At 48.5% G+C, this 16,052-nt stretch overlaps 1 protein-coding gene across 1 annotated transcript; it reads right to left on the bottom strand.

Moving 5' to 3' along the window:
- Positions 1–1,304: 1,304 nt before the first annotated feature.
- LOC102526083 (pepsin A-like) lies at positions 1,305–12,307 on the bottom strand. Its single transcript, XM_006214886.3, has 9 exons — positions 12,252–12,307; positions 11,654–11,819; positions 9,919–10,036; positions 9,280–9,398; positions 8,347–8,546; positions 3,999–4,115; positions 2,753–2,897; positions 2,563–2,661; positions 1,305–1,494 (listed from the first exon to the last, which is right to left on the bottom strand). The coding sequence occupies exons 1-9, from the start codon at positions 12,305–12,307 to the stop codon at positions 1,348–1,350; spliced, it is 1,167 nt and encodes a 388-aa protein (XP_006214948.1). The 3' UTR covers positions 1,305–1,347.
- Between the last annotated feature and the right edge of the window lie 3,745 nt (positions 12,308–16,052).

Raw genomic sequence — 16,052 nt, 5'->3', positions numbered from 1 at the left:
GTGTACAGGGCCTGGAAGACACGCCAAAGATTTATTGTCTTATTCCAAGTGCAATGGCAAGGCATTAATGAAAGTTTTCAGTAAGGGAGGGGTGTGATCAAACTGATGTTTCAAAAAGATTGTACAGCTGGTAGAAAATGGGCTGGAAAGGGTCGAAGTGACTCTGGGGAGACCTGGGGCACTGGGTGCGAGAGTTCACCCCACCCATTCCTCGATCCCAACATCTTGTATTTATGCAATAAATTACAAATTGGGGAATGATGTGACAAGTTTCCAAAGTCATCTTGTTCTGGGCCCCCCAAAGTCAGTCCCCATCAGCAGGGAGACCCAGCTCCAGCCCTCGGGCTGGTGTCTCCAGTGGACAGCCTGGAAGCCAGCCGAGGCGGGAGCTATGGGAATTTTTGCAACATGCGTGCTGAGGAGCACAGGACTGGAATAGGTTTATCAGCAAAAGAGGAACTGGGATTAAGCTGAGCTGAGTCAAAGTGAAACAGACCACTTTGCGACAGGACTTCTCAGAGACTTTGATTGGGAACGGCGCCTTGTGAACCTCCACGAAGGGCCTAGAATGTAGCATGTTTCATACTTATTTTGAAACTTTGTTTTTCGTTGAACATTTTGCTACGAAAACCCATTCTGAGAAATGCTGCTCTGGATATTTCCTGTCTGCCTTTCTAGGGCAGATTTGCTAGAGGCCTGCTCAGTTCCCTTTCAACAATCTCTCCTCAGGGATCAGAAAACCATCCTCTTTAAATCACTGATGGGAAACAGATCAGCTCAGTGTCTTGCCCCCAGAGTGTTGAGGGGTTCTGCATCAATCAGCTCATTACGGAGCAGCCTGGTAGATTTGGGGGTGTCAGCTTCTGTCACCTCTCCAGCCCACATCTTATGGACAACATTGCCCTACCTGGCCTACTCAGGAATGTCACCATCAGTGGCTACCTCTCCTTGACCTCTTTCCTTTGCTCATGATCAATTTCTGGCTTTGGGAAAAATAAGTTACTCTCTCAACCAAAAAGTCAAGTGCTCGATTCTACGAGGAGGCAACGGGCCTGGCATTTCTGGTCCCCAAGTTTTTATATGAATGATGCTCCCAGTCAGACCAGCCAAGGCCCGTCCATCTTCCTCCGGTGACGTGAAGGAGACACTGATGAAAAGAAGCAACCCCACAAAGCATTTTTCAGGAGGTTATAATTTATTCTACATTATCGGTGTGACAGGAAACAGGGCCAAGAGTCCACCTCCCCAATCCCATAGGAAAAAACAATCAGGAGAATTGTCTACAGCTCAGAGCGGGCACAGAACTGGGGCTGGATCTCCCTGGGAAGTGGCCGGAAAGACTCAGGCTTAGGCCACGGCAGCCAGGCCGACCTGGTTGTTTGCCCTGTCGAAGACGGTGAAGTACTGGCGGATGAAGACGTCACCCAGGATCCAGAGCTCTTCGGAGCTGGAGAGGTCCATGCCCTCGAAGCCGCTGGTGCAGCTGTCGTCGCTCTGGAGAAAGAAAAGGAGAATAAGACTGGAGCTAGGACACAGACCCAGCAGTGACAGGCGCTGGGGAATAAGCAAGGCACGTGCAAGGAGGACCTTGCCGGCCTGGGATCTGTCTGTACAGGCTGCTCGCTGCACTCTTGGTTTCCAGGGATTACTAGACATTATCCAGTGTTTCTGGCAGATGCACGAATCCTGACATCAGCATCAGAGCTGAGGGGTTTAGGGAGAACTCAGCTGCCGGGAAGGATTTTGGAAGTGCGGGTGATGCAGCCTTTTCTCATTATTCTGACTCCGTCCAGTGGCAAAGCAGATCAGCTTGTGGTCCTTTCTGTTCACTAAGTCACTGGGCCAGCAAACTTGGCTGCCTATTAGAATGACCTGGGGTGCTTTGATGCCTGCACCCCGCCCCCCACAACCAGGGTTCAGGCCCTACCCCCTCCTAATTGATCAGCATCGCTGGGGGAGGGGCCTGGGTATCCGATTTTCTTGCTGAATAACATTGACTCATTGGGCAAAACTAGTTTTCCACCCGGCATTACAGTGGAAGGCAGAGTTCCCGTAGCTCATCGGACTAAGGATGTGTGGCTTGGTAGAGACAGTAAGAGCATCAGAAGCCCTGACCCTCTGGAGGGTGTGATTTCCATTTGCCCAACCCTTTGTCCTTTGATGTGGTCAGCCTCATGTGATTACCCTAACCTCACCCTGAGCATGAGGAAAGCTCCAGCTTTTAGACAAGGAAACTGAGGCTGAGGGAGGTTGCCACTTGTTCAGAATCCACGGGCTAGTGAGAGAGTCCCAGAGCATGGACTCAGGAGTCCAACTAGAAATCCTCTTGCCACATCTTCAGCGTTTGCTTCACTCCCCACCCCAGCCCCACTCCCAGGGGGTGCTGCATCCAAAGTCTCATTCAGGCAGTTATTTTCCACGTATTCTTTCTTTCCGGAGGTTGTCCAGAGCAGTTGTCAGCATCAGCTTGTGGAAGTGCACTTTCCCTTGAGCAAAGTAGGGTATGTATGCAGCCACATCCTGTGCGGACACACCTAGGTAGGAGGTCCTGAGCCCCCTTACCTCCAGGATGTAGGCACTGGCGGACAGAGGGTACTGGACGCCGTTGATGGTGAAGACGATGTCGGGCAGGCTGCTGATGGAGAAGCAGCTGACCACCATCTGGAAAGAACAAGGGTTAGAAGGGCTTTCAGTCCTCCTGCGGCAGCCCCACTGCTTGGGTCGAGAACAGGGCAGACAGGGCTGGACTTACATCACCGTATGCGTCCTCACTGGCTCCGATGTAGCTCTGGATGTTAGAAATGGCGTCAGTTGGGCCGGCCAGCAGAGAGGTGCCGGTGTCAACAATGGCCTGGCAGCCACTGCTGCAAGCGATGGACTCTCCTTCCATGGTGATGCTGAGAACGAGATGCAAGTCAGGGTTCCCTGAGCCCCTAGAGGGTATGTCTCCCCAAGGAAGAACTAGGTGACCCCAGAGGGTCCCTCTTCCCCATCCATTGGCCAGTGTCTAACATTTCAGCTGCTCTTGTTCACGCATTTATTCTAGGCATCATGTACTCAACAGAGATGTACTGAGTGCCTACTCTGCACTAGGCACTGGAGATGCAAAGCCAAACAAGGGGGCTGCAGTTTCTGGGTTCAGGGAGTTCACACTCTATCTGGAAAAAGAAGTTATGATCGAGGAACAGCAGGATGAGTGGGGCACATGGCAGGGGAACGGGAACACAAACCAGGGTGAGAGTGGTGGTAGGGAGCAACCAGGGAGGGCTTCTCAGGAATGCAGACACCCCCAGAGGTTGCTAGGGAGGCGAAGAGCTGGAGGAGGACATCACAGGCAGAGGGGGTGGAGGGTAGGGAGTGATGAAGACTAGGGCAGCAGGGGCGGGGGTTCGAGAAACTGATGAGGATTTCTCATGGGTAGATGGAAGGGAACCAGTGTGCCCTGGTTTGCCCAGGACCGTCTTGGTTTTAGTAGTGAAAGGCTGGCATCCCAGGAAACTGCTCACTCCTGGCCAAACCTGGGCAATGTGTCACCCTAGCCAGCCGGCTGGGGGCAGAACAGCTGGAGAGTGAGGCGGCTTAGGGGACAGACAGGCTCTAAAGGGGAAGGTGGGAGGGAATGACCTGAAACAGCGTCTCAGCCATTTCACCCTAACCCTAGGCCAAAAGTCACAGGCCCCCTAAATGCTGAGATGTGCAGACAGGGGGTCCTCCACTTCCCAGGGATGCTGGTAGATGGTCCTGCCTCCTTGCCCAGAAGGAAAGTGGCTGTCTCATCCTTGCAGAATGTCTGAGGGTCCCGGACAGCACGCTTCCTCCGGTGAGGTGCCCTTCCCTGGGTTTCTCTGGCTCAGCCAGCTTTCACCTTCTCCTCCTGGAGCATATTTCCCTGTTCTGGCTGTTCCAGGGGAATCCTGGAATGCTGAGTTTACTACGAGTCTGTAAAGAAGTGGGATCTGGGCTCACGCCAGGATATTACCAGTCCTCAGTGACCTCACCTGTCCACGGTGATCTGCCAGTAACCCTCAACAGAAACAGGCACCCAGTTGAGGCTTCCTGTGTAGTAAGAAGAATCGATGCCACCAAATATCACCACGCTTCCACTCTCGTCATTGCTGTGGAAAGTGGAGGGGAAGACAGGTAGTCATTCCTTCATTCACTCATTCACCTGAACATAAGCTATGAGCATGCTAAGAGCCAGTCTTTTTTTTTTCTTTTTCTTTCCTTCTTCTTTTTCTTTTTCTTTATTTTTTAGAAGTTCTCTTCTAAGAGCTATTCTTGATTTGGTTCCTTTATTTTTTAAAAAAAAAACAGACTATATTCTTTTAGAGCAGTTTCAGTTTCACAACAGAACTGAGCAGAAAATATAGAGAGTTCACACACAGCCCTCCCCACCCACACAAATATACTCCCCTACCCTCAACACCCCTCATCAGTGTGGCACATTTGGTACAATCAATGAACCAACATGGACACATTATTATCAGCTGAAGTCCATGGTTTACATTAGGGTTCAGTCTTGATGTTGTACATTCTGTGGGCTTTGACAAATGCATAATGACATGTAGCCACCATTATAGTATCATACAGAATAATTTCAATGCCCTAAAAATCCCTTGTGTTCCATCTATTCATTCCTCCCTCCCTCCCTCTCCCCAAACCCTTGGAAACCATGATTTTTTTATTGTTTCTATAGCTGTGCCTTTTCCAGGATGTTGTTTGGTTGGAATTGTACAGTTTGTAGCCTTTTCAGACTGGCTTCTTTCATTTAGTAATGTCTTTTAAGTTTCTTCCATGTCTTTCATGGCTTGGTAGATCATTTTTTTTTACTGTACATATATTATTAATTTACATATATGTACTGTTCATTGTTTCTAAGAACGTTTAGAGCTTTAGCTTTTTAAACTTACATAGTTATCAAAGGAATAAAGCCAACCACAAAATAAGAATTAATTCAAAAAGATACATATACCCTGCTATTAACAGCAATATTATTTATAATTCCCAAGATATGGAAGCATCCTAAGTGCACATCAATAGTTGAATAGATAATGAAGATGCAGCATACATATACTTATATATGTAATGGAATACAACTCACCCATAAAAAAGAAGAATATTTTGCCATTTGCAGCCCTTCATTCACTTTTTCTTTTTCACTTCAAAAACTATAATTTTATAACTGGCAGAGACATTTCCATTACATCAAAAACAACAAAATACCTAGAAGTAAATGAGGTTACCTAAACTCTGAAAACAAACTCTGACACAAAGAAATAGAAAGATTTCTTGTGCTCTTGGATTGGAAGAATCAACACTATAAAAATGGCCACACTACCCAAAGCAATCCACAGATCCAATGCAACCCTCATCAAAATACTCCTGACATTCCTCACAGAGCTAGAACAAACAATTCCAAAATTTATAAGGAACCACAAAAGACCCCGAACAGCCAAAGCAATCTTTCATAGGTCTCTTTTTTTTTTTCCTTCTTTTTGTTCTCTTTTCTTATGGTTTGATGACTAGAGAAGGTCTTTTAACATTTGTTGTAAAGCTAGTTTGGACATGTTGAAATCTTTTAACTTTTGTTTATCTGTGAAGCTTTTGATTTCTCCATCAAGTCTGAACGAGAGCCTTGCTGGATAGAGTATTCTTGGTTGTAAATTTTCCCCTTTCATCACTTTAAACATACCGTGCCACTCCCTTCTGGCCTGTAGTTTCTGCAGAAAAATCAGCTGATAACCTTATAGGAGTCCCTTGTATGTTATTTGTTGTTTTTCTCTTGCTAATTTTAATATTTTCTCCTTAGCCTTAATTGCTGGCAGTTTGATGACTGTGTGCCTTGGTGTGTTCCTCTTTGGGTTGATCCTGTGTGGTACTCTGCGCTTCCCGGACTTGGGTGACTGTTTCCTTTCCCAAGTTGGGGAGGTTTTCAGTGATTATCTCTCCAAAAGTTTTCTCAGGTCCTTCCTCTCTCTTCTCTCTTTCTGGGACCCCTATAATGTGAATATTAGAGCAGTTCATGTTGTCCCAGAGTTCTCTTAAACTACCCTCATTCCTTTTCATTCTTTTTTCTGTTTTCTGTTCTGAAGTAGTGATTTCCACTAATCTGTCTTCTAGCTCACTGATCTTTTCTTCTGCCTCATTTAGTCTATTCTTGGTTCCTTCTAGTGTGTGCTTCATTTCAGTGATCTTATTCTTCAACTCTGTTTGGGTATTTTTTATATTTTCCAACTCTTTGCTAAAAACTTCACTCTGTGCATCTATACTCCTCTTGAGTTCTCTGAACATCTTGGCTATCATTACTTTAAACTCTTTTTCAGATAAATTGCCTATCTCCTCATCACTTATTTCTTCTTCTGGGATCTGATCTTGTGCCTCGGCCTGGGAGATATTCCTTTGCCGCCTCATATCTACGTGTTTGTGGATTCCTTCCACAGGCTTTGAGGTTATTGTTTTCTTAGTTCTAGCATCTGCCCCTGGTGGATGAGGCTAGACTAGAGGCTTATGCAGGTTTCCTGGCAAGTGGAGCCAGTGCCTGCCCACTGCTGGGGGAAGCTTGGTCCTGGGCCTCTGGTGGGTAGGGCCCACCAGTGTCTAGTGGCTCAGGAGGTCTGCTGATGGGTGGGGCTGTGCTCCCACCCTGTGTGTTGTTTGGCCTGAGGCTTCCCTACAGGCTGTTGGGTGGGGCTAGGTCTTGGTGCTAATGATCCAATTAAGATGTCAGCCTCCAGGAAAGCTCATGTAGATGAACACTCCCAGAATATCCACCACTAGCTTTTATGTCCCCTGAGTGAGGCACAGCCATCCCCCACATCCCCAGGAGAACCTCCAAATCCAGCAGGCAGGCCTGGCCCAGGTTCCTATGAAATCACTGCCTCTGCCCTTGGACCTGGTACATCTGAGTTTCTGTGTGCACTTCCCTCTTGATTGGGTTCTTGCCAGTGGCAGGAGCTGTGCTGAGTGTGTGACCAAGAGGATTTCTTAATCCTCACACCAAGGCTCATGCCATGGTCACTATTATTATTTCCACTTTACAGTGAGGAAACAAGCTCAAAGAGGTGAGGCACCGTGCCCAAAGTCACACAGCCAGGTTGTCCAACCAAGACTAGAACCCAGATCTTTCTAGTTCCAAAGTGTGTGGTTTCCACTACATATTCACTTTTGCTACCATGGGGACCTCAAGAGGAATGAACAGCAGCTTCTGCTCTGAAAGCCTTGATAGTGAAGTTCATGGTTTGTCAATGTCTGAAGATGTTATTGATTGTCCTGATTGGGTGGGGGTGGCGGGAGCCCCTGGTGTCTAGTTGGTCAAGGCCAGGGAGGCTGCTAAACCTCCTACACCGCCCAGACAGCCCCCAACAGCAAGGAATTATCTGGTCCCAAAATGTCAATAGTGCTAAGGCTGAGAAACTCTGATCTAGCTGGCTTCATGGGAAATAGCTAAGTACCCCTAAAGGCAAATTATGTTTAAGAGCCAACTTGAATAGTAAGTGGCCCAGAGGAAAAAAGGTTAAAGGGACCCTCCTGTTGTAATGGCAGGAGTCCTTGTTACTGGAATATTCCTTGTCTCAATCTCTGCAGTTTCAGGTTAGATAAGGAAGCAAATGTAGATGACAGAAAGGAATTCATCCCTAAAGAACTGGTCACAGGCAGCCCGTGACCCCACTCAGTTCATCCTATCCCATGGTGCCCGTAAACATCTTGGCAGTCCATGTGATACGATGAGATCACAGTAGAACAGTTAATAACTAAATAAAAACGTCAATCATGACACATTGCTTCAAAAGAGAAGGATGTGTGGGTCTCGGCAAAGTCAGTGACACACCCTCAGCTAGTCTGGCCTGAACCTCTACTCAAGGAACATCAACACTCGGTTTCTTCTTTATTTATTCTTCGAATTAACTCATAGTCATACGTGGATCCTAGACTGGGTTAACTAATTCAAGAAATTGCTTTCATCATTGAAAAATTTCATTGTTCAAGATGTTAAATCCCAGTCAAACCTTCTTTTCATTTTTTGCTATTGAATTTTGGCCCTGATTTTAAGTGGATACTCTTGAAATAGTGGACGGGATGAGGGGAGGTGGGGTGGAGGGAGGGGTGCTGGAAAACAAATAGCTAATGGTATTTGCTTTGGGTACGGCAAGCTCTCACTAGTAAAGTAAAGCCAATGAAGATGGTTCATTAGAGGGGTATTGGGCACCATTCTCTCCAAAGACATACCTCTCGAGCCTTAGACATGAACCTGTCCAATCTCCTGCTGGCCAAGATTCTCTCCATCCCACCCAGCCCTCAAAAGCCACCTGCTGGACCAGGGGCTGTGACCTCTTAGCCCCAACTTACGAGCTCAGGTAGACAGAGAAGAGGTCTTCGGAAATCAGACCCTCGTCCCAGATGTTGTCAAAGACAGGGGTGGCCCCGGAGGAGGAGATGCTGGGGTAAGCCAGACCCAGGATGCCATCGAAGGGGGCATAATACAGGAAGGAGCCAGGCTCTGTCTCACTCAGGCCAAAGATCTGGTTGACGTCGCTGATGCCTGCAACCTGAGTCGGGGGAACCAAGATGTTCACAATCAGTTTGTGCTGGCTGAACCCTGCAGGGTGCCAGCCCTGCGCAGAGCGTCCTCGGTTCCTCTCTTGTAGGACTTGGCCTCTGGGCATCAGACTGGAAGGAGTGGAGAGGGATTATCCCTGGGAATGCTTGTTATTCCACTGGAGGGAACAGCTGATGCTGATCTCCAGATGGCCACAGTCTGCGACTTGGTGAGAATTTGCTGCAGAACAGATGGTCACCGTGTGTTTGTGCTTTTGAAGATCGGATGCAAAGCAGACCTCGGGCAAATCAGAGCCCTTGACCCCTGCTGAGCCCTGGAAGTGGGGTAGGGGGTAGGGTTGTGTGCTTGGGGAGCTTTTGTGACTCAAGGCGGCTGCAGGGTGGTGGGAAGGAGGAAGAAGAGGTACAAATAGAGGACTGAGCCTTTTTCTACCTTCTCCCCATCCTCCTCCATAGCATTCAGCTTGGGTGGGGCTGAGGCTGGCTTCGAGCTCTAGGCACCCCACCCCTGTACCTTTGCTGCCCCCACTAGAAATGTCTGTGATATCTCTACCACTTCCTGCATGCCCCAGTCAGGTTACATTTGTGATCACTGAGACCCATATTGCTTGAAGAAGTTGGTTCTAGTGTGGGCCAGGGGGCAGGGGGTACTGTGGCCTCCAGTTCCCTGGAAGCTGGCCCCAGGGCTGGGTGAAATGAGGAGGCCAGCCAGCGGGTGCTCACCTGGACAGTGTCGTATCCGAGGATGCCTGTCATGCTGCCAGTGCCATAGGTGATGGAGAGCGTCTCGTCGGTGCCCTGGTAGGTGGAGGATTCCTCAGGGTTGAAGCGGTTGTGGTTGGCTGCAAGGGAAAGATGTGACATTGTCAGACTCCAAAAGCTGAGTGAGTGTCATGGGCCAGGATGTCCTCCTGGGGCTGGGTGCCTTGGTTCTGGGTGGGGCTTCAGAGAAGAAAAGTAACCTTTTCCCCAGACTTTGGATCCCTGCGTTCCCCGGTTCCTTTTTCTGTGTGGTTGGACCAGTTGGGAACATCTCACTGATGGAAGGTCTTCTCGAGGGTCCCCCTGGCATCTCCCTCCCCAGGCTAACGCTGAGTGGAGCAGGGCCATGGCTGCGCACGGGGATTTGCACCTTCATACCCTCTGCCATGGCCCTGAACTCCCTAGGGGCTGCGACCACATGTGATTCACCGCCTCATCCCCCAGGGCACCTGAATAGTAGGTGCTGAGTAAATGCCTGTTGAGTGGATTCCTGAGTGACTCCAGCAGACTTGCAATCAGACCAATTTGAGGCCCCTGAGTGTTCAGGGCTCCCAGGTCGGTTGGTGCTGGGGGCCTGGACAGGGCAGGCTGGGCACTCACTGCAGGCAGAGCTGGAGCAGTAGATGGAGGGCACCCACAGGTTGGAAGAGCCAGTGTCAAAGATGACGGTGAAGTTCTGAGCCGGGGTTCCGATGCTGATGGTGCCAAAGTACTCTGTCTGCCGGGGTGGGGACAGCACAGCTCACTGCCTGGGGACTCACCGACCTGGTCTCCCCAGGGACTGTCTCTGGGTCATCTTCTCAGTCATCTCCTGCCTTCCCCTTCGCTGGCTTCCTTGCCTTTCTCTCTATCCAGTGAGTCCATCCTTTAAGGCCCAGCCTATTCTCCCCTCCTCCTTGAAGTCTTCCCTGATTACTTTCCTGTTACCCTCTGATTTTTCTCTTCTAAGCACCATAAACAGTAATAATTATCTACTGTCCCTTCCTAAGCTCTTGCCTTGTATGTCTTAATCTTTCCATTCTCAAAAATGCACACCCTCAGTTTGGGATGGAACCTTACAGCACCCAGCAGAGTGTATTTTCATTAAATTGTTGGTGAAGAGATAAACAAGTCACCTTCAAAACAGAAATCCCTTGAGATCTCTTATTCCTAGATCTGGGTGCAGATTTTAAGAAAGGGCATCCTCAGAATTTTTATTCTTAGTGGAAGCAATTTCTCCCTCACCAACTCTGTTCCAACTACAGTGATCTTACTATTCTTTGATGGCAAGCTCATTCCCACCCCAGGGCTTTTGCACTTGCGCTTCCTTGTGCTAGGAAAATGTTTATTCTAGATCTTTTCCTGGCTGGCTCCTTCACATTGATCATTCAGAACTCCAGTCAAATGTCAACTCAACCAAAAGACCCTCTGACCACTTCATCTAAATTTGCCCCTGACTTCTTCTTCTTCTTCCCCTGACTCTAATTAAGTAATTTTTTCTTTGTGACACTTATAATTACCACGAATTATCTTACATACTTATTTCTTGGTCTCTTATTTTTCTTCCCCACCAGAATATAAACTCCAGTATCTTTGTTGAGTCACCATTGTTTCCCCAGCTCTGGTACATGGTAGGTGCTTTGGAAATATTTGTTAAGGGGGAGGGTATAGTTCAAGTGGTACAGGGCATGCTTAGCATGCATGAGGTCCTGGGTTCAATCCCTAGTACCTCCATTAAAAAGATTAAATAAATAAACCTAATTAACCTCCCCCTCCAAAAGAAATATTTGTTAAGTGACCTTAAACTCAAAATTTCCCCCAGTATGTCTGACTGGGCTTTGAACATGAACACTGGCTTCTTTTCCTCAAATGTGCTCTGTTCCCCACTGTCACAGGGTCTAGCACAAGTCATCCCACTCTCTGGGAACTTCACCTGTCCTTCTGGACCCCCTGCTCTTCCTTCATTGCCCCAGGGAGGTGTCCCTGCCCGCCACCTGCCGCACATGTACTTGTTACGCTCTGTGAGGCTCACTGATTACTGTCTGTCTCTCCTACCAGACTGTGAGCTTCCTGAGCTTTTGTTCACTGCTGCTTCCCCGGGCCCAGCACCGTGCCTGACACGTGGGAGGTGCTCTGTATACGGAAGCACCGGAGGAATGAACGAATGAATGAGAGCAGCAGCTCTGACTGCGAGTTTTCCTGCCTCCCTGTGCCTCTGAGATCCAGGGAGTGGACCCCTGGCTTACTACTGCCAGGGGGCTCACAGCCCTAGGCCATCTTCCAAGGCCCCTGGGACTCCCTTCTCTCCTCCTGGCCGAGGCCTTGGAGCCGGCCCACTGCCTGCCCGCACACTCACATCCAGGTAGTTCTCAAGGGGCTGTTCGTCCAGGAAGTTGGCGGCCTCTGAGGTGACAGGGAAGTACTTGCTGGCTAGGTTGTGGGGGTGGATCTTCAGGAAGTCCTTCAGTTTGCCTTGCTCAGTCAGGTTCTTCCTCAAGGACTTCTTCTTGACGAGCGGGACCCTGTGGAGGAGCAGTTGCAAACTGATGATTTGGAGGAAGAGGGGTGACTCGGCCAGGGGCCTGCTTATGGGGTGCTGAGAAAGCCCTAGAAGGAGACGGAAGCTGGCCCAAGAGAGGAAGAAGGAAGGCAAGAGGGGAGATACTCCTGTTTTGGGGGCACAAGGATGCAGAGGGGGTCAGCGGTCCCCCAAAGTCACCTGGCCCGGTGCTGGAGCTGGGGACCTCACCCAGGCTGGACTGCAGAGCCTGGGCGGTTAACCGTCCCCAAAAGGGCAGAGAAGGGGGGAGGGGGTATAGCTCAGTGGTAGAGTGCATGCTTGGCATGCATGAGGTCCTGGGTTCAGTCTCCAGTATCTCCATTAAAAAAAAAAAAGGGCAGAGAAAGGAGACCCTTGGAAGCAGTTCTCCAGGCAGCGTGTCCCCCAGACTCACTTGTGGGTGATGCACTCGGAGAGCGCCACCAAGCCGAGCAGTAACAGCCACTTCATGGTTCTTCCGTGCTCCGCAGTCTCCAGAGAAGGGAAGATGGATGGAAGGTGTACAGCAGCAGGCAGGAGCCGCTCCTTATGTACAGACCAGGTCCTTGGGGGTGGGCCTTACCCGTCTCCAAACATTACCCATTACACTGACGTCAAACAGAAAATTTCCTGATATGATTGTCCCTGCCCTGAGCCACGTTTTGGGGAGCTTCCTGGTGAGCTGTTTCCCACTGTGACCACACCCCACAGCCGAAATGGATCTGCACAGGGCTAGCGATGGCAGGGCGGCTTATTTCTTAAGTAATATAACGCATCAAAAATTGACAAGCTGAATATTTTGACAAAATTGGTCCGAAGCACACTTAACATGGAAGAAATGTCAAAGGAGCTCCTTGTACCCCGATTTGTCCTGGTGGGACAGTTGGCTGGGATTCTTGGAAAGTGACAGGTCATATGCCTGTGGCAGCTGCTCCCAAGCACATTCATAGGTCCACGGTTTGGGACTCAGAACATATTTCCCTACAGAAATGTCGTTATACAGTGTGGTTCTGTGTCTAACTAGCCTTATTTTGCATTTGCTTCTCATGGCAATTGGGTTGAGTCTTGGGAAAGTGGTGTGTGCTGTACAGAGGTGGGGAGGGAGTGGAGCAAGTGGAAAAAGGCTTCCTTTCCTGGAGGAAGCAAACTTGAAATAGGCCGAGCTGGTCTTTGGAATCCGTGCCCCTCACATTCTGCACCCTCTTTCTTACCACTGCTCTCTATCTTCTCGGGTTTCTCAAAGCCTCTATCTTTGAGACCCCATCTGGGTCTGACTCCCAGGTGCTCCAGGCTTAAAACTTGACTGAATCATTTGCACTGGAGCAAAGCAATCTGGGCAAATTCATACTAGGGTGTGAAGGACTTAGAAAGGTTTGCTTCTTGAAAGAGAATGCTTTCCAACCCAATGGATTCTTTGTGGGGTTTATTCAGTGGACAAAGCGGACCGAGCACTTTGTTTCAGGAATTGTGGTGGAGTGAGAGAGGTGGCAGAGTAGGTAGTGGAGCTCTGTCTGCAGGTCTTGTTCTCAAATCAGATTCCCTGGGCCACCCCTGGTTTTTCCAGCATTGGGGGATATATTCTGTAAAAACTCAAAATTTCCCCCAGTGCGTCTGGTTGAGTATGGAGGGGTGGGCTGTACAGCTCAAGGTCAGGACCAGTGGTGGTTCGTTCAAAGCACATTTGCATTTCAAACTCACCCATTAAGACTTTGTGCCCCAAATGCAGTTCACTGACCCATATTTTCCATTTTCACATCTTTTTGGCCCCTGCTTCCTCTCTCCTCTCTTTTCTTCCCCACTGAGCTTTCTCGTTTGATCTATACTCACTCCTTTGGGCAGATCTCAGAACTTTAATGGGGGAGAAGATGGTCCTGAAGATGCCTGCCTAGGTCCTGGGAGCAGCAGATGGAAACCCTGGCTTAAGGCTCCCACTGGGAGGGTGCGGGAGGGTCATGTGCTGGGGGAGCTCAGCGGGGTCTCCAGAGGTACTTGGTGTCTTCCTCTGGGCAGTGGATACTCATTTTTCTTTACATTTTGTATGGTACGCATATATGAAGTGGTTCATAATATTAAAAAAAAAATAAAGGAGGCTCTGTGCATCCTTTTCAACTTAGAAATGGAGGCAACTGAGCTTGGGTGGAGCAGGGTGAGTCAGGGGACCCTCAGGACTGAGATGTGGGGAATGAACCATGAAGAACATTACATGTGTTTTATTCAGCTTTCATCTCCCTCAGTGAGTTATATGGTACAAGGAAGTGTTCAACACGGCATTTTAATTAATCTCATGTGAGCTCGGCTTAGTTGAGAGCAGTTTGGGACTGTGGCTCAGAGGAGAGTCATGATTTCATAATTAGCTGTTTTTTGCCCTTTGCCAGCCATTGCGGTAACTGACACAGAACCTCGTTGTTCATGTTTTTCTTCTTTAGTGGTGAGGGGAGGCTGGGGAGCTCAGGTTCACCGACCACTACTCTCAGCTCGTTGTGGTAGGTGAGGTTATTGTCCCCATTTTATAGATGAGGAAACTGAGACACAGAAAAGTTGTGCCACTTGCCTGAGGTGACAAAGATAAGAAATGACTGAGCGGGGGTTTGAATCCAGGTCTCTGTCATTTCCTATGTCTGCTCCCTTATGTACCCACTGACAGATGTTTACTGGAGGCTGTGAGAGAATCTTAGGAAAATCATTTGTTACCGAGTCCAAGCTCGTACTGCTTGCTGCATGACAGACCAATTAACTGAGGGGCGAATTGTTGGAGCTAGGAATAGCGACTTTATTTGGAAAGTGAGCAGACCAAGAAGATGGTGGGCTAGTGTCCCAAAGAACCATCTTTTTGAACCTGAGTTAGAATTCATACTTCTTTTATACTAAAAGGGGAGGGACTAAAGTCAAACATTTCCTGGTCAGCCTCCGGAGGGAATGTGTTAATTTCTCCCCTCCTGCAGCCCATTCACAGGCAGGTCAGGATGTCTCCTGTGAGCTAAACAAAGATATTTTAGCTTAATGCTCATTACCTGGGAGGCGAGGTTCCCAGAGATGGGCCATTGTGGATAATTTAAGCTTACAGGAATCATCTCATTAGTGATTAACTTGTAGCAAAAGCAATAGAATACAAAGGTTAAGAAAAAGAAACAGATCCAATATGGATTCAGATTTGTTCTTCTCTCTCACACTCTGGCTCCTGGATCTGGGTTTGAATTGCAGCCCTGCCTCTAAATAGCAGCAAGATCAGGGGCTGGTGATCCAGTTGCTCTGAGACTCAGTTTCCTTGTCTGTGAAATGGGAACAATAGTACCACCAATTCCATAGGCACAGAGTGCTCACCAGCCATCCCCGTAACAGTGGCTACAATGAAAAGTGCTGATGAGGATGCCAAACAAGTGGAACTTTCCTCCCTTTCAGGTGGGAACTCGAGATGGTACGGCCACTTTGGAGAACAGTTTAGCAGTTTCTTATAAAGTCAATATGCACGTACTATTTGGCCCAGAAACCCCTCTTCCTGGGTATTTACTGAAAAGAGATGAAAAACGTATGTCCGCACTAAGACCTGCACATACCTGTTTATAACAGCTTTTCTCATAGTTGCCCCAAACTGGAATCAACTCAATGTCCTTGTGCTGGTCCCCAGACAAATGAGCAGTGTAGCCACACGATGGAAGACCACTCAGCTGTAGAAACAAATGAACTACGGGATGAATCTTGTGAGCGCTATGCTGAGTGAAAGAGGCCGATTGCAAAGGCTACCTTTGTAGGATTCTATTTGTGTGACATTCTGGAAAAGGCAAAATAATGGGAAAGGAAAACAAGTCAGTGGTTTCTAGGGGCTGGGGCTGGAGTAGGAGACTGACTACAAAGGGGCAGGAGGGAACTTTTTGGGTTGATGAAGATCTTCTATCTCTAGATTGAATGCCTGAAAAGGTAAATTTCACTCAGCGACAGCAGACCGGACACACCTGACTTTACAGCAGGTGAAGTGCTCAGCCAGTGACGACGATGTGGTGGGAGGGGAGTAGAGGCAAAACCGGGTACTAGGCTCTGCCCTTGGGGGCCTTGGAAGGGGACACATTGGATTCATTTCAAATAAAATGTTGTAATCCCGTTAAAGACGATGACAAAGAAAGGAACCACCATCATCCCCGCTTCCATTTTGGTCCTTTGAACCATGAGTAAAATCTGTCCACACTCTGATTTTCTCCTCCACGTCTTATAGGAGTGATGA

This window comes from Vicugna pacos, chromosome 10 (assembly GCF_048564905.1).
Source record: "Vicugna pacos chromosome 10, VicPac4, whole genome shotgun sequence".
In the NCBI taxonomy this organism is placed as follows: domain Eukaryota; kingdom Metazoa; phylum Chordata; class Mammalia; order Artiodactyla; family Camelidae; genus Vicugna; species Vicugna pacos.
Note: the sequence above shows the minus strand (reverse complement) of the source record. Positions and strands in the feature narration are given on the sequence as shown.

Excerpts from the sequence above, each read along its gene's own strand:
- LOC102526083 (XM_006214886.3), bottom strand. The coding sequence starts at position 12,307 with ATGAAGTGGCTGTTACTGCTCGGCTTGGTGGCGCTCTCCGAGTGCATC. Across the intron at positions 11,820-12,251 it reads TCCGAGTGCATCACCCACAA|GGTCCCGCTCGTCAAGAAGA; the intron begins GTGAGTCTGGGG and ends GCTCCTCCACAG. Across the intron at positions 8,547-9,279 it reads TCGGATACGACACTGTCCAG|GTTGCAGGCATCAGCGACGT; the intron begins GTGAGCACCCGC and ends CCCCCGACTCAG.